This window comes from Pelophylax lessonae (assembly GCF_965119305.1).
Source record: "Pelophylax lessonae genome assembly, chromosome: 5".
Lineage (NCBI taxonomy): Eukaryota > Metazoa > Chordata > Amphibia > Anura > Ranidae > Pelophylax > Pelophylax lessonae.
In genome coordinates, this window is record NC_138772.1 from 553,447,248 (window position 1) to 553,467,447 (window position 20,200).

The 20,200-nt window shown below is 48.9% G+C and overlaps 1 protein-coding gene across 1 annotated transcript in view; it reads right to left on the reverse strand.

Moving 5' to 3' along the window:
- The window catches only part of SETD2 (SET domain containing 2, histone lysine methyltransferase), a 134,556-nt gene that overhangs the window by 9,853 nt on the left and 104,503 nt on the right, over positions 1–20,200 (reverse strand). Inside the window, exon 18 of the mRNA XM_082259038.1 lies at positions 18,343–18,457. Within this exon, the coding sequence (XP_082115164.1) occupies positions 18,343–18,457 (115 nt within the window). The remainder of the gene's footprint in view (positions 1–18,342; positions 18,458–20,200) is intronic.

Consider the following 20,200-nt stretch of genomic DNA (forward strand, 5'->3'; position numbering starts at 1 on the left):
CTGCCTCGAGAGTTGGTCCCGGAAGAGAGAGCCGGCATCTCCCCGTCATCCATCTACCGAATAGGATTTCCTTCACATCCTTCTTCTCGGCAGCAGCGTTATGGACAGTTGACCTCATGACTCCGCATTTGAGCCTATTACCATCTCATTTCTTGTGAGTTAACATGTTATTGTATGCCTAGACTTTAATAAACATACTGCACTTAAAGGCGCTCCGCCTGTTTTTTGCAATACTGTCTCATGTGGAGGAGGGGGGTGGCTTTTTTGCTGCCCCCCTGCAAAGTGCTGCCCTAGGCCTGGGCCTTGTTGGCCTAGGCCAAAATACAGCACTGACCGGGAGATCTTCTATCACCCACGCACAGCACACTCCAGCTGGGCGGTTTTTCTGCTCCAACGCCTCCTATCAAGAAAATAATCGACTTTTATGAACAGAATATTAATTTGCCGCATAACCAGATGCCAACGCGCCAGACATGTGCCGCCCGCGCAGACCGTACACCGCCAACATTGTACTTTATAATAGGAATATAAGATTTAATATACAGATGGCAGACGGCCAGCCAACGTAATTCATAGAAAGCTAAAAATGTTCCCAGGTACTCCGGCGCTCATAACCCTAAATTACACGCCGGAATCGCCGTCTGCCGTCTCAAAGCCGCCATTTATATGACGGAATTCTAATGAATGAATGAGGCCCCTCACACCGCTGACTGTTTTAATTACAGCCCGGGATTTAATTGGGAAGGAAAGTGGAGAGCGACGGCTTCGGGGGGGGAAATTCTGCAGCAGCTTTTTATTGTGTATTAAAATTTCTCTATGAAGAATGAAAAATAGCAGAGCGGAGTGCCGGGGGGGCCCCGGGTGTGGTGGGATGGACTGCAATGCTGGGGACACGGCTTGTGTTTGCTGCATTACAAACTCAACACAACAGCTGCAGGAGCCACTTATTGGGCCTTGCAGGAATGGGAACCAACGTCAGGCAACTGCTCTAAAGCTGCCATCACTGATATCAGCCTAAATAGCTGAGCAGAGCGCCGGGTGAGCCCGGGTGTGGTGGGACGGACTGAAACAACAGGGATATGTGTTGAGTTTGTAATGCAGCAAACACGAGCCTACAGCTGCAGGAGCCACTCTTTGGGCCTTGCAGGAATGGGAACCAACGTCGGGCAAGCGCTCTAAAGCAGTTATCACTGATATAAGCCAATACAGCGGAGCGTAGCACCGGACGAGCCCAGATGTGGTGGGATGGACTGCAACAACGGGGACACAGCTCGTGTTTGCTGCATTATAAACTCAACACAACAGCTGCAGGAGCCACTTATTGGGCCTTGCAGGAATGGGAACAAATGGCAGGCAACAGCTCTAAAGCAGCCATCACCGACATCAGCCTAAATAGCGGAGCAGAGCGCCGGGTGAGCCCGGGTGTGGTGGGACGGACTGCAACAACGGGGACACGTGTTGAGTTTGTAATGCAGCAAACACGAGCCTACAGCTGCAGGAGCCACTCTTTGGGCCATGCAGGAATGGGAACCAACGTCGGGCAACCACTCTAAAGCAGTTATCACTGATATAAGCCAAAACAGCCGAGCGTAGCGCCGGGCGAGCCCCGATGTGGTGGGATGGACTGCAACAATGGGGACACAGTTTGTGTTTGCTGCTTTACAAACTCAACACGACAGCTGCAGGAGCCATTTATTAGGCCTTGCAGCAATGGGAACCAATAGCAGGTAACTGCTTTAAAGCTGCTATCACTGATATCAGCCAAAATAGCTGAGCAGAGCGCAGGGCGAGCCCGGGTGTTGTGGGATGGACTGCAGTGCTGGGGACGCGGCTCGTGTTTGCTGCATTACAAACTCAACATGACCGCTGCAGGAGCCACTTATTGGGCCTTGCAGGAATGGGAACCAACGTCAGGCAACCGCTCTAAAGCTGCCATCACTGATATCAGCCTAAATAGCCGAGGGGAGCGCCGGAAGAGCCCGGGTGTGGTGGGATGGACTGCAACAATGGGGACACAGCTCATGTTTGCTGCATTACAAACTCAACAAGACAACTGCAGGAGCCAGTTATTGGGGCTTGCAGGAATGAGAACCAATGGCAGGCAATCGCTCGAAATCTGCTATCACTGATATCAGTCAAAATAGCCGAGTGGAGTGCCGGGCAAGCCCGGGTGTGGTGGGATGGACTGCAATGCTGGGGACACGTGTTGAGTTTGTAATGCAGCAAACACGAGCCTACAGCTACAGGAGCCACTCTTTGGGCCTTGCAGGAATGGGAACCAACGTCAGGCAACCACTCTAAAGCGGTTATCACCGATATCAGCCAAAACCGACGAGCGGAGCGCTGGGCGAGCCTGGGTGTGGTGGGATGGACTGCAACAAGGACACGGCTTGTGTTTGCTGCATTACAAACTCAACAAGACAGCTGCAGGAGCCCCTTATTGGGCCTTGCAGGAATGAGAACCAATGGCAGGCAACCGCTCAGAATATGCTATCACTGATATCAGTCAAAATAGACGAGCGGAGCGCCGGGCGAGCCCGGGTGTGGTGGGATAGGCTGCAATGCTGGGGACACAGCTCATGTTTGCTGTATTACAAACGGCAGCAGCCAGTTATTGGGGCCTGCTGGGAGTGGGAACGGACATTGGGCAACCGCTCTAATGCTGCCATTACGGATATCAGCCAAAATAGCCAAGCGGAGTGCCGGGTGAGCCCAGGTGTGGAGGAGATGGACTGCAATTGCATTACAATTAAACTGTAGGCTACCCCAAAAGTTTAAAAAAATCCATATGCGTTTGGTTATTCACTTACCAGTTGGTAATTGTAGCCTTACTTTCTATATTTTGTAGGTTTCTGCTAAACCTAGTGGATCCTGCCAACTTCCTGTGGCTCTGGTTTCAACTTGACCACACCAAGCATGGAAGCAGATCATTGGTGAACATTGGCGTGCCTGAATCTCCTGCAGTCAGTTTCGTGCTTTGCCCCCAACCAGTCCCTCTGTTAGGAGCTAGTGGATGCCCTGCATCTTCTATGGTCAGTACTCATTACCTCCTCCAAGCCCTACTGTGTGTTGACAGAGGCATCCTTCCCTATGGCGTCGGGGCCAGGTATGGCTCCCAAGGGTTACCAAGGTTGCACCGATATGAAAGCTACATTTCTAGTGAAGAGTTGACTGAAGAATCCAAAGTAAAATAAACTAGTTAAGGTGCATCATTTCTAGTGAAGAGTTGACTGAAGAAGAGATTGAAGAATCCAAAGTAAAATAAACTACTTAAGCAAGCTTTTATCAACTAGGGTTCCTTGAAACCTTAGATTGCTTCCAGATGTTGCTAGGGGTTCATTGAGCAAGCAGAATTTATCCACTTAGATAAATTGCCACTGCACCAGGGATCTGTGTAGCTATCTGGAAAGAAAGGAATTATACCCAATGACCAAAAAGGTAAGGAGCATTCCTCTCCTTGTCCATCACACCATACAGTGAGCTACAGGTGAAGTCATGTTTTTAGCAGGGGTTCCCTGAGACCAGAACATTATTTCAAGGGTTTCTCCATTATAAAAAGGTTGTGAAAGGCTGAGTTAGGCAAAGACTAAATTTCTCCTTAATGGAGAAGTGGTCCATCACCTTAGGACATCAGCACAAAAAAAATAAAATCCCATACTGGAGTCGGTGAGGGCTGCAAGGGTGATGTCCAGGGTGCTGTGTCCTTAAAAGCGATGCCTTTGTCCGATCCCCTGAAGGTACAAGCCCTATAACCCAGGGTCTATGAAGGTGCAAGCCCTATAACCCAGGGTCTATGAAGGTACAAGCCCTATAACCCAGGGTCTATGAAGGTACAAGCCCTATAACCCAGGATCTATGAAGGTGCAAGCCCTATAACCCAGGGTCTATGAAGGTACAAGCCCTATAACCCAGGGTCTATAAAAGCACAAGCCCTATAACCCAGGGTCTATGAAGGTACAAGCCCTATAACCCAGGGTCTATGAAGGTACAAGCCCTATAAGCCAGGGTCTATGAAGGTACAAGCCCTATAAGCCAGGGTCTATGAGGGTACAAGCCCTATAAGCCAGGGTCTATGAAAGTGCAAGCCCTATAACCCAGGGTCTATGAAGGTACAAGCCCTATAACCCAGGGTCTATAAAAGTACAAGCCCTATAACCCAGGGTCTATGAAGGTACAAGCCCTATAAGCCAGGGTCTATGAAGGTACAAGCCCTATAAGCCAGGGTCTATGAAGGTACAAGCCCTATAAGCCAGGGTCTATGAAGGTACAAGCCCTATAAGCCAGGGTCTATGAGGGTACAAGCCCTATAAGCCAGGGTCTATGAAGGTACAAGCCCTATAAGCCAGGGTCTATGAAGGTACAAGCCCTATAACCCAGGGTCTATGAAGGTACAAGCCCTATAACCCAGGGTCTATGAAGGTACAAGCCCTATAACCCAGGGTCTATGAAGGTACAAGCCCTATAACCCAGGGTCTATGAAGGTACAAGCCCTATAACCCAGGGTCTATGAAGGTACAAGCCCTATAACCCAGGGTCTATGAAGGTACAAGCCCTATAACCCAGGGTCTATGAAGGTACAAGCCCTATAACCCAGGGTCTATGAAGGTACAAGCCCTATAACCCAGGGTCTATGAAGGTACAAGCCCTATAACCCAGGGTCTATGAAGGTACAAGCCCTATAACCCAGGGTCTATGAAGGTACAAGCCCTATAACCCAGGGTCTATGAAGGTACAAGCCCTATAACCCAGGGACTATGAAGGTACAAGCCCTATAACCCAGGGTCTATGAAGGTACAAGCCCTATAACCCAGGGTCTATGAAGGTACAACCCCTATAACCCAGGGTCTATGAAGGTACAAGCCCTATAAGCCGGGGTCTATGAATATCAAGCCCTTTAACCCAGGGTCTATGAAGGTACAAGCCCTATAACAAAGGGTCTATGAATATCAAGCCCTTTAACCCAGGGTCTATGAAGGTACAAGCCCTATAACAAAGGGTCTATGAAGGTACAAGCCCTATAACCCAGGGTCTATGAAAGCACACGCCCTATAACCCAGGGTCTATGAAGGTACAAGCCCTATAACCCAGGGTCTATAAAGGTACAAGCCCTATAACCCAGGGTCTATGAAGGTACAAGCCCTATAACCCAGGGTCTTTGAAGGTACAAGCCCTATAACCCAGGGTCTATGAAGGTACAAGCCCTATAACCCAGGGTCTATGAAGGTACAAGCCCTATAACCCAGGGTCTATGAGGGTACAAGCCCTATAACCCAGGGTCTATGAAGGTACAAGCCCTATAACCCAGGGTCTATGAAGGTACAAGCCCTATAACCCAGGGTCTATGAATATCAAGCCCTATAACCCAGGGTCTATGAGGGTACAAGCCCTATAACCCAGGGTCTATGAAGGTACAAGCCCTATAACCCAGGGTCTATGAAGGTACAAGCCCTATAACCCAGGGTCTATGAAGGTACAAGCCCTATAACCCAGGGTCTATGAAGGTACAAGCCCTATAACCTAGGGTCTATGAAGGTACAAGCCCTATAACCTAGGGTCTATGAAGGTACAAGCCCTATAACCCAGGGTCTATGAATATCAAGCCCTATAACCCAGGGTCTATGAAGGTACAAGCCCTATAACCCAGGGTCTATGAAGGTACAAGCCCTATAACCCAGGGTCTATGAAGGTACAAGCCCTATAACCCAGGGTCTATGAAGGTACAAGCCCTATAACCCAGGGTCTATGAAGGTACAAGCCCTATAACCCAGGGTCTATGAAGGTACAAGCCCTATAACCCAGGGTCTATGAATATCAAGCCCTATAACCCAGGGCCTATAAATATCAAGCCCTATAACCCAGGGTCTATGAAGGTACAAGCCCTATAACCCAGGGTCTGTGAAGGTACAAGCCCTATAACCCAGGGTCTATGAATATCAAGCCCTATAACCCAGGGTCTATAAATATCAAGCCCTATAACCCAGGGTCTATGAAGGTACAAGCCCTATAACCCAGGGTCTATGAAGGTACAAGCCCTATAACCCAGGGTCTATGAGGGTACAAGCCCTATAACCCAGGGTCTATGAATATCAAGCCCTATAACCCAGGGTCTATGAATATCAAGCCTTCATCCTCTACTGTACCTGCTGTTGTAGCATTCAATATTCTTTAGGTAAAAATACACATGGTTCTTGTATTTACAGAAACATTGTTAACCAGCAGTTCGGCTTTAAGTAGTTTGTTGAAATAAAAGGTTAAGAATTCCCATTTAAACCCACTTCAACACCAGAAAAAGCGGAAAAGTCCAAAGGGGCTGAATACTTCCGCAGCCCAACCACACTTAGAAAAAAAAAAGCCATTGGTTGAAGCTGGGCTATAATTATCCAATAATTTATATTTTGCATTATTATCTTACATGCTAGTTGTGGGACGTTCTGACCTTTGTATGTATTTAAATAGGATTTTTCTGTACTCAACTGAAAATACCTTACTTGGGTCCATTGAGGGACACAGGAGGGGGGTCCTTAACCTTCGGGTTTTGCTGCTGCCTCCAGGGGGATTGGTCAATGGTTAATGGAAAAACTGTAGGCCACACCAGAATAACCCCTTTATTACTAGCAGCATGCTTCAGTAACTATTAGCAAAGCAGAACTAGGCGTATGATCATATATACAGAGGGGTGGGACCTAAGTCCCTCAATGGAATCCAAGAAATGGATTTTACAGCAAATAGACAAATCCTACTTGCCTTCTTGCCCATCTAGGGACCACAGAAGTCAAACTTCAGGATGTCCAAAATAATCCAAACGTGGGAAGGATAACACAAAAAACAATTGCGAACAGGCCCATGAAACAAAACCAATAAACCTGGATCTCAAAATCAGAGCTGCCTGAAGCACTTCACACCCAAAGCTGCCATGAAACGATGCCAAAATATCCACCTGGAAGAACTTAAGAGAATGTTGAACAGAAGACCAGGTGGTAAACCTTGCAAATTAGGAAAACAGTTGTCTGATATCAAAAAGTCCTCACAGATCTAGTAGAGCAGGGCTGTCAAACTCAACTTTATTGCAGGCCGCATCAGCATTGTGGTTGCCCTCAAAGGGCCAGCTGTATCTGTAAGAATAGAAATCCAGACCCCATCCCCCCCCCCTTACATCAGATTTCAATAGCCCCCGTACATCAGAAGCCAAGAGTCCCCCACCCTCCATTACACCACAGTGTACCCCCTTACCATGTGCTGCTGCCAGGAAGAAGCTGTTGGGGGAGATGGGAAGCAAAAACACGCAGGGTCTAGAGGAGGACCAGAGGAGGGCTGGAGTCAGCTGCCGGAGTCTGCTGAATGCTGAGACCAGGGGAGGCAGAGACAAGGGGGCGCTGCGACTGCACAGAGAGGCGCAGAATCTGTTGGAGGAGTTCTGTCATTCTCTCTGCTGCTGACTGCAGAGACAATGTGGGGGCATAGACGAGGGTGGTGTTGCAGCTGCAGAAGAGGTGCGAGGGCTACATGAAATGGCCTGGCAGGCCTTGTGCTTGACACGTGTAGTAGAGCGGGCCTTGTGCTTGACACGTGTAGTAGAGCGGGCCTTGTGCTTGACACGTGTAGTAGAGCGGGCCTTGTGCTTGACACGTGTAGTAGAGCGGGCCTTGTGCTTGACACGTGTAGTAGAGCGGGCCTTGTGCTTGACACGTGTAGTAGAGCGGGCCTTGTGCTTGACACGTGTAGTAGAGCGGGCCTTGACAAGAAAGGGTAGAATCTGATCCTTGAGAACATAGGTTTGGATGATGGTCTCCCTGAGTCACCTAGAGCAGTGGTCCACAACTCCGGTCCTCGGGGCCCACTAACAGGCCAGATTTTAAGTATTACCTTGGGGAGACGCAGACTAGAATACTGCAATCACTGAGCAGCAAATGAGATCACCTGTGATGTAATTTAGTTATCTTGCAAATCTGGCCTGTTAGTGTGCCCCGAGGACCGGAGTTGAGGACCACTGACCTGGAGAAGATGGAAGAAGTAGGCAATGCACCCCTTACAGGGTCCATCCAAAGTGACAAAAAAGAGAAACCTTGTCCTAAAAGCCCAAAAAGCATTCACATATCTAGTAGAGTGTTCTTTGACAGGAAAGGGTGAAACCCAATCCCTAAGACCATAATGACAGTCTCCCTAAAACCATCTAGAGGTAGTGGAAGAAGCAGCCGATGGACCTTTACGGGGGTCCATTCAGTATGTTCCTAAAAATAGCGGTGGCTGGGAGCCATAAACCACATTCAGACAATGGAGAGAAACTTCCTTTTTGTGAACTGAAGCCAGACAGACAATGGGACAGAAGAAAAATTTCCTGGTTAAGGCAAAAAAGCAGAAATAAACTTAGGCAAAAAGTTCTGGACCTCAACACCACCTTGTCCCGGTGCAAAACCAGAAAGGTTTCCTTGGAGGACAAGGTTGCCAGTTCAAACACGTGCCTAACAGAAGTGACGGCTACAAGAAACACCACCTTTTAGGCATGAGTAGGGAGTGGAATGTCTCTAATGGATTCAAACAGCAGTTTGTGAAAGGCACCAGGAACCAGATTCAGGTCCTACGGAGTCAAGCGGAATAAAGGGGGGGGGGGGGGGGTTACATGGGAGACCCTCTGTTCAAAGATCTAAACTAAGGTCACTTTGAAGGTAGGAGACTTGCTGATCCACAGTGATAGCAGACCCAACTAAGTCCTTTTAAAACCTGTACCAGGCAAATAGATGCTTGGGGGAAGTCAAGGTGATTCCAATCTCCGTAGAGAAGAACAGCGGCGGCTTTGGGAAGGTCTTTGCGGCCTTAGGAGCATTAAAGCATTGGGAAAAGCACTTGTAGCAGCAACAGGCTGATCCTCTTGTTTTAGAGTGGTGTGCACTGCATTATTAAATGCCAAAACAGTCACTTGTAACTTAGCGGTAAAGACAGAAGACCGCAAATCCAAGGCCAGCTTGTCAGACACTAGAGCGACTGAAAATCAAAAATAGGCTCAAGGGCTGATCAGTGGCCGTGGGCAGATCAGATGTAGAATTTGCATGCAGGTGAAGACATAGCAGTGTGCCTGGGACCTCCACAGTCAGTCAGAAAATACCTGGGTGATTTGGGCCATAAAAGTTTTGCAAAACTATAGCAGTCGTATCAGCAGGGAGCATCGATGGTTTCAAAAAACTATTAGATGGGCACCTTAACCACTTAAGCCCCGGAAGATTTTACCCCCTTCCTGACCAGGGCCTATTTTGCAATTCGGCACTGCGTGAATTTAACGGACAATTGCGCGGTCGTGCGACGCTGTACCTAAACGAATTTGACGTCATTTTTTTCCCACAAACAGAGCTTTCTTTTGGTGGTATTTGATCACCTGTGCGATTTTTTGATCATGCGCTATAAACAAAAAAAGAAGAGCGACAATTTTGCAAAAATAACAATATTTTTCACATTTTTTTTTTATATGAAATTCCCCCCCCAAAAAAAAAAAATTTAAAAATCTAAATTTAACATTTTAGGCCAATTTGTTTTATGCTACATATTTTTGTTAAAAAAAAAAAAAAAAAAAATAATCGCAAAAAGCGTATTTTGATTGGTTTGCGCAAAAGTTATTGCGTTTACTAAGGGAAAGATTTTTGTCATTTCTGTTTTTTTTTTAACGCGTAATGGCGACGATCTGCGATTTTTTTTGCGGGACTGCGACATTGTGGCGGACAGATCGGACCCTTGATTGACATTTTTGACACTTTTGGGGTTACCATTGACATTACTGCAATAATCAGTGCTATATATCATATAAACTGTCACTGTAAAAATGACACTGGCAGTGAAGGGGTTAACTTTTTTTTGAGAGGGAGGGGTTAAGTGTGTCCCTAGGGGCGTGTTTCTAACTGTGATTGGCTGTGGCTGTGTGTGTAAGAACAGTGATCAACGGTCCTACATAGTAGAACTGTATGATCACTATTCTTACACAGGGGAGAATGACAGGCGGCTTGTTTACATTAGCCACCTGCCTTTCTCCCGGTGTAACGGACGATCGCGAGTGAGCCGGGCACACGCGCGCGGGGTGGCTGGGGGTCCGTGACCGAGCGGGAGCGCGCATCCGGCAGCGCGCGCTCGCTCCCCAGAGCCTCACAGGCTAGTGACGTACCCCTACGTCACTTTGCCTGTGAGGGGCTGACCGCCGCAGTATATGTACTTGCGGCGGTCGGCAAGTGGTTAAAGACCACAACATACAGGGGGTATACAATGTACAACATACAGGGGGTATACAATGTACACCATACAGGGGTATACAATGTACACCATACAGGGGTATACAATGTACACCATACAGGGGTATACAATGAACACCATACAGGGGGTATACAATGTACACCATACAGGGGGTATACAATGTACACCATACAGGGGGTATACAATGTACACCATACAGGGGTATACAATGTACACCATACAGGGGTATACAATGTACACCATACAGGGGGTATACAATGTACAACATACAGGGGTATACAATGTACAACATACAGGGGTATACAATGTACACCATACAGGGGGTATACAATGTACACCATACAGGGGGTATACAATGAACACCATACAGGGGTATACAATGTACACCATACAGGGGTATACAATGTACAACATACAGGGGGTATACAATGTACAACATACAGGGGTATACAATGTACAACATACAGGGGTATACAATGTACAACATACAGGGGTATACAATGTACAACATACAGGGGTATACAATGTACAACATACAGGGGTATACAATGTACAACATACAGGGGTATACAATGTACGGTTAACAGCAAACACACATCATAGGTTGAACTGGATGGACTGATGGCTTTTTTCAACCTCACAAACTATGTAACTATAGCAAGAGAGCAGAGAAGCCGTAAAAAATAAAATATAGAGCCAAGTAGGACTTTGAAGGTAGGGTGACTCTAAGAGCATTGGACTTGCCTACATCAGGCCCTTGGGGCACTGTCCCTTCCACTGATACCAACGATGGGTCCACTGACACCAACAAAGGGGCACTGTTCCTTCCACGGACAACAATGGGTCACCACTCTTTGCACTGACATCAACAAAGGGGAACAATTCCTTTCACTACTTACACCAACGACAGGGCACTATTCCTCCTCCTACTGACCATGGGTGCTTTGCAATTTTTTTTTACTCCTAGCCTAGGACATGGTCTACTCTCACTGGCCACAATCTGGCCCCCCTATCGTGTGAAGAACAGTAAACTGCCCCTTGTTTTTAAAGTTTAGAGATCCCTGGCATAGGACAACAGGATTCCAGGCTGCAGACACACTAGGTGCACCTCAATGTGAGCAGGGAGCACCTGGTATAGTGGCACCTGGTATAGTGGCACCTGGTATAGTGGCACCTGGTGTTTCCCCCAAGTCTAGAGGCAATCATGTTGCGACCACATGGTGTAAAGACACAACAAGTTTCAGGTTAGGAGGCAAGGACTCAGGGTACCAACAAAACCCAGATAGCTGGTAGTAGGTGAAGGTTGGATGGCTGGAGGGGACGAAAGTACCTGGAGGTGAAAAGCAGAATCAAAACTCCTTTTGGCTCTTTGCAAAGCATGAACAGCGGGAAGACGCTTCCACCATGATGTAGGACAGGAAAATGCACAGAGCTCATACGACACTCCATCCAGCGGATGACGTTGGCACTCTGTCCCACAGCAACCTGTAGTTTTCTTTTGGTGCTTGGCCAACTGGACCACTAACAAAGGTCACCAAGCCCAGCAGGGTCTGGATGTGACACTCCAAAGGCCAGGCTGGATAGCTGCAAAGAGATTAGATATAGCAACCGTGTGGAGAAGTGTTTGGATAGAAAAAAAATAGTGGAAGCGTGCTAATAGTGCTAATAGTAGGAGGGGTTATCCTTGACTGGCCTACAGTTTTTTTTTTGCTTTCCAGTGTCCAATCCTCCTGTAGGCAGCAGTATAACGCAAAAAGTGAACGATTTCCTGTGTCCCTCAAAGAACGAGAAAGAAAACGGACCTACTGCTTGTTGCAGAAGCCTTTCCTGCAGGCCAGAGAGCACATTGTAGAAGACCAGCCCTAGGCTCTGCGTGCCAACAAAAGACGTCAGCCGGACACGTCCTGGAGACCTCAGTTACCACAGAGCGGCAGCTGATTCAGAAATCTGGCACCCCCAGGTAGCATGCCTGTCTCTGCGGTCCCCTATCACCTCCGCTGATTATAGCTCTGTCTGTGGCTTGTTCTATAATTCTTCTGATATATGAGGTGCAGGGCTTGACGTCTCCTGGCACCATCTCACTGTCCACAAATATAGATGTTCACTGTTTCATTTCTAAAAAGAGAAGGTTTAACCCAGCTGTGGGATTACACTGAGTCACGTTGGATGTTTTGGGCCTACAACTTCTGGTGACTAAAAAGAGGGGGACAGAGACGGAGGGGGACAGAGGGGGAGAGGGCGAGGGGGAGAGGGCGAGGGGGAGAGGGCGAGGGGGAGAGGGCGAGGGGGAGAGGGCGAGGGGGCGAGAGGGCGAGGGGGCGAGAGGGCGAGGGGGGGAGAGGGCGAGGGGGGGAGAGGGCGAGGGGGGGAAAGAGTGAAAGGGAAAGAGAGGGGGAAAGAGAGGGGGAAAGAGAGGGGGAAAGAGAGGGGGAAAAGAGTGAAAGGGAAAGAGAGGGGGAAAGAGAGGGGGAAAGAGAGGGGGGAAAGAGAGCGAACGAGAGAGAGGGGGAGAGGGAAAGAGAGAGGGGAGAGGGAAAGAGAGAGAGGGGGAGAGGGAGAGAGGGGGAAAAGAGTTAAAGGGAAAGAGGGGGAAAGAGAGAGGGAAAGAGAGAGGGAAAGAGAGGGGGAAAGAGAGGGGGAAAGCGAAAGAGAGAGAGGGGGAGAGGGAGAGGGAGAGGGAGAGAGAGAGGGGGAGAGGAGGGGGAGAGCGAGAGAGAGGGGGAGAGCGAAAGAGAGAGAGAGGGGGAGAGCGAAAGAGAGAGAGGGGGAGAGCGAAAGAGAGAGAGAGGGGGAGAGCGAAAGAGAGAGAGAGGGGGAGGGGGAAAGAGGGAGGGGGGAAAGAGGGAGAGGGAGGGGGGAAAGAGGGAGAGGGAGGGGGGAAAGAGGGAGAGGGAGGGGGAAAGAGGGAGAGGGAGGGGGAAAGAGGGAGAGGGAGGGGGAAAGAGGGAGAGGGAGGGGGAAAGAGGGAGAGGGAGGGGGGGAGAGGGAGGGGGAAAGAGGGAGGGGGAAAGAGGGAGAAGGGAGGGGAAGAGAGGGAGAAGGGAGGGGAAGGGAGGGGAAGGGAGGGGAAGAGAGGGGAAGAGAGGGAGAAGGGAGGGGAAGAGAGGGGAAGAGAGGGGAAGAGAGGGGAAGAGAGGGGAAGAGAGGGGAAGAGAGGGGAAGAGAGGGGAAGAGAGGGGAAGAGAGGGGAAGAGAGGGAGAAGGGAGGGGAAGAGAGGGGAAGAGAGGGGAAGAGAGGGGAAGAGAGGGGAAGAGAGGGAGAAGGGAGGGGAAGAGAGGGGAAGAGAGGGAGAAGGGAGGGGAAGAGAGGGAGAAGGGAGGGGAAGAGAGGGAGAAGGGAGGGGAAGAGAGGGAGAAGGGAGGGGGAAGGGAGGGGGAAGGGAGGGGGAAGGGAGGGAGAAGGGAGGGAGAAGGGAGGGAGAAGGGAGGGGGGAAGGGAGGGGGGAAGGGAGGGGGAAGAGAGCGAGATGAGAGACAGTGAAAGAAAGAGAAAGCGCGTGCGAGCGCTGCAGATGGAGTGGAGATAGAAAAGACAAAAAAAAAAAGAAGAAAAAAAAAGTGTTACAGACCTTCTCTGAACTACTGGAGGTTCTCCAGCAGACATCAGAGTTTCTTACAGGGCCGGCCTTGTTTTGGAGACACGTCAGCCCCCAGCCCGTGTCACATCCATCAAGAATAGACATCCTCTCCGTTTGTATAAACCTCAGATCGTATCACCGGGAGAACCAATGTTAAACTGGTGGCCTCACACCAGCTCGGTGTTGGCCAGTGACCAAACTGAGAACATTTCAGGCCTGTTAAGTCAACAAAAAGGAAAACCAGAAGGAAAGCGGCCAGGACGGGAGACTACAGATCATTTCCTCCTGGGAGGGGAACAATCTGTTTTTGCTTTATGCAGAAACCACTTAACGGCTTTTAGGAAAAAAGACAAATTTTGCAGATTAGGCAGACAGGTTCAAAGAGGTTTCCATTGGAGGATTACAGTCAAATGGAAGTAAGGCGACCCCAAAGTAAAAGAACAAAAGAGGACCTCAAAAGTGTAAAACAAAATAAAAATGCCTCCTTCAAAAAGGGATTCATTACTTTTCGTAACATTCTCCTTTTAAAGTTCCCCCCACCTCCATGAGTGGCAGCCACCTACCTGCGTACTTCAGCCTTGGCTTTTGGGTTGTTTTACTGTGCAGACAACATTCCAGCTCCTATGGCGGCTCCACAGTAATGGCAGCCTCAGCCATTGAGCCATATGTATTTATATAGGTGGCTGCCATTTGGGGTAGTGAACCTATCACCACAAAGACATGTTTCAAGGATGACTCCACCTTAAACACTTGCTGACCAGCCGCCGTAGTTTTACGGCGGCAGGTCGGCTCTATTACGGGAAACGGCGTACCTGTAAGTTACTTCGTGTAATAGACAGTGGGGGCGTGCGTGGCCGGAGGCACGCACATGCGCCAATCGGCCAGAGGGGGGAGCCAATCAGCGGGTCCGGACGCTCCCCATGAAAACAGAATGGCGGTCTGTCTATGTAAACAAGGCAGACCACTGTTCTGTCACAGATGAACGCAGGGATCCCTTGTTCCTTCATTTAGGAACACAGGTCTCGGTGTTCATTTATTGAGTATATCTCTCCCCCCCCCCCCCCCCCCCACACATAGAAAGCACTCCCTAGGAGCACATTTAACCATTTGATCGCTCCTGGTGTTAATCCCTTCCCTGCCAGTGTCATTAGTACAGTGACAGTGCATATTTTTAGCACTGATTACTGTAGTAATGTCACTGGTCCCCCCAAAAGTGTCAGTTAGGGGTCCGATCTGTCCGCCGCAATGTCGCAGTCCCTCTAAAAATCCCTGATCGCCGCCATTACTAGTAAAAAAATAAAATAAAAAGGGCATAAATCTATCCCATCGTTTGTAGACGCGAAAACTTTTGCACAAACCAATCAATATACAGTTATTGGGATGTTTTTATCCAAAAATATGTGGCAGAATAAATATTGGCCTAAATTGATGTAAAAAAATTATTTTTTTTCTCTGATTTTATTAACACAACTCCCATATCTTCTTTGACCCTTGGGTTATGCTGCTCTCAATAGCAGTAGGTAGGCACCTGATGTAAGAGGGTAAGAGGGGCACTCTGAATGGGGGCAGGCACCTGATGTAAGAGGAGCACTCTGAATGGGGGCAGGCACCTGATGTAAGAGGGGCACTCTGAATGGGGGGCAGGCACCTGATGTAAGAGGGGCACTCTGAATGGGGGGCAGGCACCTGATGTAAGAGGGGCACTCTGAATGGGGGGCACCTGATGTAAGAGGGGCACTCTGAATGGGGGGCACCTGATGTAAGAGGGGCACTCTGAATGGGGGGCACCTGATGTAAGAGGGGCACTCTGAATGGGGGGCACCTGATGTAAGAGGGGCACTCTGAATGGGGGGCACCTGATGTAAGAGGGGCACTCTGAATGGGGGGCACCTGATGTAAGAGGGGCACTCTGAATGGGGGGCACCTGATGTAAGAGGGGCACTCTGAATGGGGGGCACCTGATGTAAGAGGGGCACTCTGAATGGGGGGCACCTGATGTAAGAGGGGCACTCTGAATGGGGGCACCTAATGTAAGAGGGGCACTCTGAATGGGGGCACCTGATGTAAGAGGGGCACTCTGAATGGGGGCACCTGATGTAAGAGGGGCACTCTGAATGGGGGCACCTGATGTAAGAGGGGCACTCTGAATGGGGGCACCTGATGTAAGAGGGGCACATGATGTAAGAGGGGCACATGATGTAAGAGGGGCACCTGATGTAAGAGGGGCACCTGATGTAAGAGGGGCACTCTGAATGGGGGCACCTGATGTAAGAGGGGCACTCTGAATGGGGGCAGGCACCTGATGTAAGAGGGGCACTCTGAATGGGGGCAGGCACCTGATTTAAGAGGGGCACTCTGAATGGGGGCAGGCACCTGATGTAAGAGGGGCACTCTGAATGGGGGCAGGCACCTGATGTAAGAGGGGCACTCTGAATGGGGGCAGGCACCTGATGTAAGAGGGGCACTCTGAATGGGGGCAGGCACCTGATGTAAGAGGGGCACTCTGAATGGGGGCAGGCACCTGATGTAAGAGGGGCACTCTGAATGGGGGCAGGCACCTGATGTAAGAGGGGCACTCTGAATGGGGGCAGGCACCTGATGTAAGAGGGGCACTCTGAAAGGGGGCACCTGATGTAAGAGGGGCACTCTGAAAGGGGGCACCTGATGTAAGAGGGGCGCTCTGAATGGGGGCACCTGACGTAAGAGGGGCGCTCTGAATGGGGGCACCTGACGTAAGAGGGGCGCTCTGAATGGGGGCACCTGACGTAAGAGGGGCGCTCTGAATGGGGGCACCTGACGTAAGAGGGGCGCTCTGAATGGGGGCACCTGACGTAAGAGGGGCGCACCTGACGTAAGAGGGGCGCTCTGAACGGGGGCACCTGACGTAAGAGGGGCGCTCTGAAAGGGGGCACCTGACGTAAGAGGGGCGCTCTGAACGGGGGCACCTGATGTAAGAGGGGCACTCTGAATGGGGGCAGGCACCTGATGTAAGAGGGGCACTCTGAATGGGGGCACCTGATGTAAGAGGGGCGCTCTGAATGGGGGCACCTGATGTAAGAGGGGCGCTCTGAATGGGGGCACCTGATGTAAGAGGGGCACTCTGAATGGGGGCACCTGATGTAAGAGGGGCACTCTGAATGGGGGCACCTGATGTAAGAGGGGCACTCTGAATGGGGCACCTGATGTAGGGGGTGCTCTGATGGGGGCACATGATGTAAGGGGACGCTCTGATGGGGGCACCTGATGTAAGGGTCACCTGTTGATGACCCCTGATGTAGGGGGGGGGAACTAACAGGGACACTTGATTTAAGGAGGCACAAATTCTATTTAATCATCCTAATCCAAATGACAACTCAATACATACTAGTGTTCCCCATTATCTCCTGCACCACCTCTGCCTGTAAGACGTTATTTCCAGATTGTGACTCAGAAACACAAGTGAACGGGGAATGCTGACTCCCTGAGTCACACTGTTGACATTATGCCCACTGGATTTTTATATTGCACCCCCAGATCAGATAGGATAGATCCGGCCCTGGCACACATAGTATACAGGAATAGGAGTAATGTGATAGCTACAGCAGCTTCAGTAATTTTGGTTACAGTGAAAGTTAGAATGAAGTACTTTGGGGGGGGAAAAAAAAAATCCAGCAAATTCTACCACAGAATAAAATAAAGTAAAAAAAAAAAAAAAAATCAGCAAATTCACATATTTTATCTTTCTGAGTCCCCTAAAACCCACTGCAACCTGAACCATTGCTAGGTAAGTACTTCTACTTCCTGGAGCACACGCCATGAACCTTCCTATTAATCACTTTCAAAGTGGCGCATTGCACCTTGGTGTGTGTAAGTTTGCACACTACAGCATCAGGTGACATTACTAGAATGAACCCCACAGCATCATGTGACAGAAGTCTGCAGTCCCGTCCATAATCCCTGTCAAATTTTTCTAGATATTGCAACTTGCTGATCCTTAGATGAGGTGTCCGCATTTTTTCTAGCATTTTTTTTTCCTTTACTGAACCTGCCAATAACACTTCCTGTCTTAGGGTGACAACGCTCACCTGCCAATAACACACTTCCTGTCTTAGGGTGACAACGCTCACCTGCCAATAACACACTTCCTGTCTTAGGGTGACAACACTCACTAACTGTACTGTATCTATAAACCTGTCATCATAGACTGCGCCCTGGACTACAAATCACCATCTCCCACCCATCTCATAGCACAAGGGCGGCGTCTTGTAGTTCACAGAAGATCTCTAGGAAAGCTGATAACATGGTTTGATATTTTAGTTCAGTGCACAGGAAGTTACAAGGACACTGGATTTCTGGCAGGATCAACAGAATGTTTTCTGTACTTGTGAAAAACGTAATCAGCCTGAAAAGAAAAACTAAGGCAACCACATGGAAGGATTTTTAGGCTGCAGTATAGGACATCCTTCCCGAGATACATCAGCAGTGAATGATTTGCCACTTTCTACTCTGCATTGATCTCTGTACCAGCATCATTATACCATAGCAGTGTACTCACCTTCATTGGGCTCTCGTCGTAGGTCGGAGTTCCCAGGTCCATTTCAGCTTCGTTATCTATACTTCCTCCTTCCTCCCCGGCATTCTCCCAGGACGGAGGATCCCACTGAGTCTGCCTGTAGAATTAGAAGTGATATCATTAGATTATACTTATTTTACACTGAATCTGCAATACTGGGATTTACACTGCTCTGAAAAATCAAAGGAACACTGAAAACACATCAGATCTCAATGGGGAAAAATCTCATGCTGGTCATCTATACTAGTAAGGACTGGGTAATGTGTTAGGATCTATACTGGTATGAACTGGGTAATGTGTTAGGATCTATACTGGTATGGACTGGGTAATGTGTTAGGATCTATACTGGTATGGACTGGGTAATGTGTTAGGATCTATACTGGTATGGACTGGGTAATGTGTTAGGATCTATACTGGTATGAACTGGGTAATGTGTTAGGATCTATACTAGTAAGGATTGGGTAATGTGTTAGGATCTATACTGGTATGGACTGGGTAATGTGTTAGGATCTATACTGGTATGGACTGGGTAATGCGTTAGGATCTATACTGGTATGGACTGGGTAATGCGTTAGGGTCTATACTGGTATGGATTGGGTAATGCGTTAGGGTCTATACTGGTATGGACTGGATAATGTGTTAGGATCTATACTGGTATGGACTGGGTAATGTGTTAGGATCTATACTGGTATGGACTGGATAATGTGTTAGGATCTATACTGGTATGGACTGGATAATGTGTTAGGATCTATACTGGTATGGACTGGGTAATGTGTTAGGGTCTATACTGGTATGGACTGGGTAATGTGTTAGGGTCTATACTGGTATGGACTGGGTAATGTGTTAGGGTCTATACTGGTATGGACTGGGTAATGTGTTAGGGTCTATACTGGTATGGACTGGGTAATGTGTTAGGGTCTATACTGGTATGGACTGGGTAATGTGTTAGGATCCATACTGGTATGGACTGGGTAATGTGTTAGGATCTATACTGGTATGGACTGGATAATGTGTTAGGATCTATACTGGTATGGACTGGGTAATGTGTTAGGGTCTATACTGGTATGGACTGGGTAATGTGTTAGGGTCTATACTGGTATGGACTGGGTAATGTGTTAGGGTCTATACTGGTATGGACTGGGTAATGGGTTAGGGTCTATACTGGTATGGACTGGGTAATGTGTTAGGATCCATACTGGTTTGGACTGGGTAATGTGTTAGGAAGGAAAGGATGCCAAATTGTTTGGTGGAAATGAAAGTTATCACCCTACAGACGGCTGAATTCACAGACACCCCAAAATCAAAGTGAAAAAATGCAGGTGAGTCCATTTTGCCGAAATTTAATTGCAGCAACTCAGAATGGTCCTCAGTAGTTTGTATGGCCTCCATGTCCTTGTATGCATGCTCCTAATGAGATGATGGATGGTGTCCTGGGGTATTTCCTCCCAGATCTGGACCAGGTCATCACTGAGCTCCTGAACAGATTGAGGTGCAACCTGGCTGTGTCGGATGGACCGAAACATAATGTCGCAGAGGTGTTCTATTGGATTTAGGTCAGGTGAGAGTGGGGGACATTTAATGGTATCCATTCCTTCATCCTCCAGGAACTGGCTGCATTCTCTCACCACATGAGGCCGGGCATTGTCGTGCACCAGGAGGAACCAAGGACCCCCTGCACCAGCGTAGGGTCTGACAATGGGTCCAAGGATTTCATCCCGATACCTAATGGCAGTCAGGGTGCCATTGTCTACCCTGTAGAGGTCTGTGCGTCCCTCCATGGATTTGCTTCCCCAGACCATCACTGAACCACCACCAAACCGGTCATGCTGAACGATGTTAC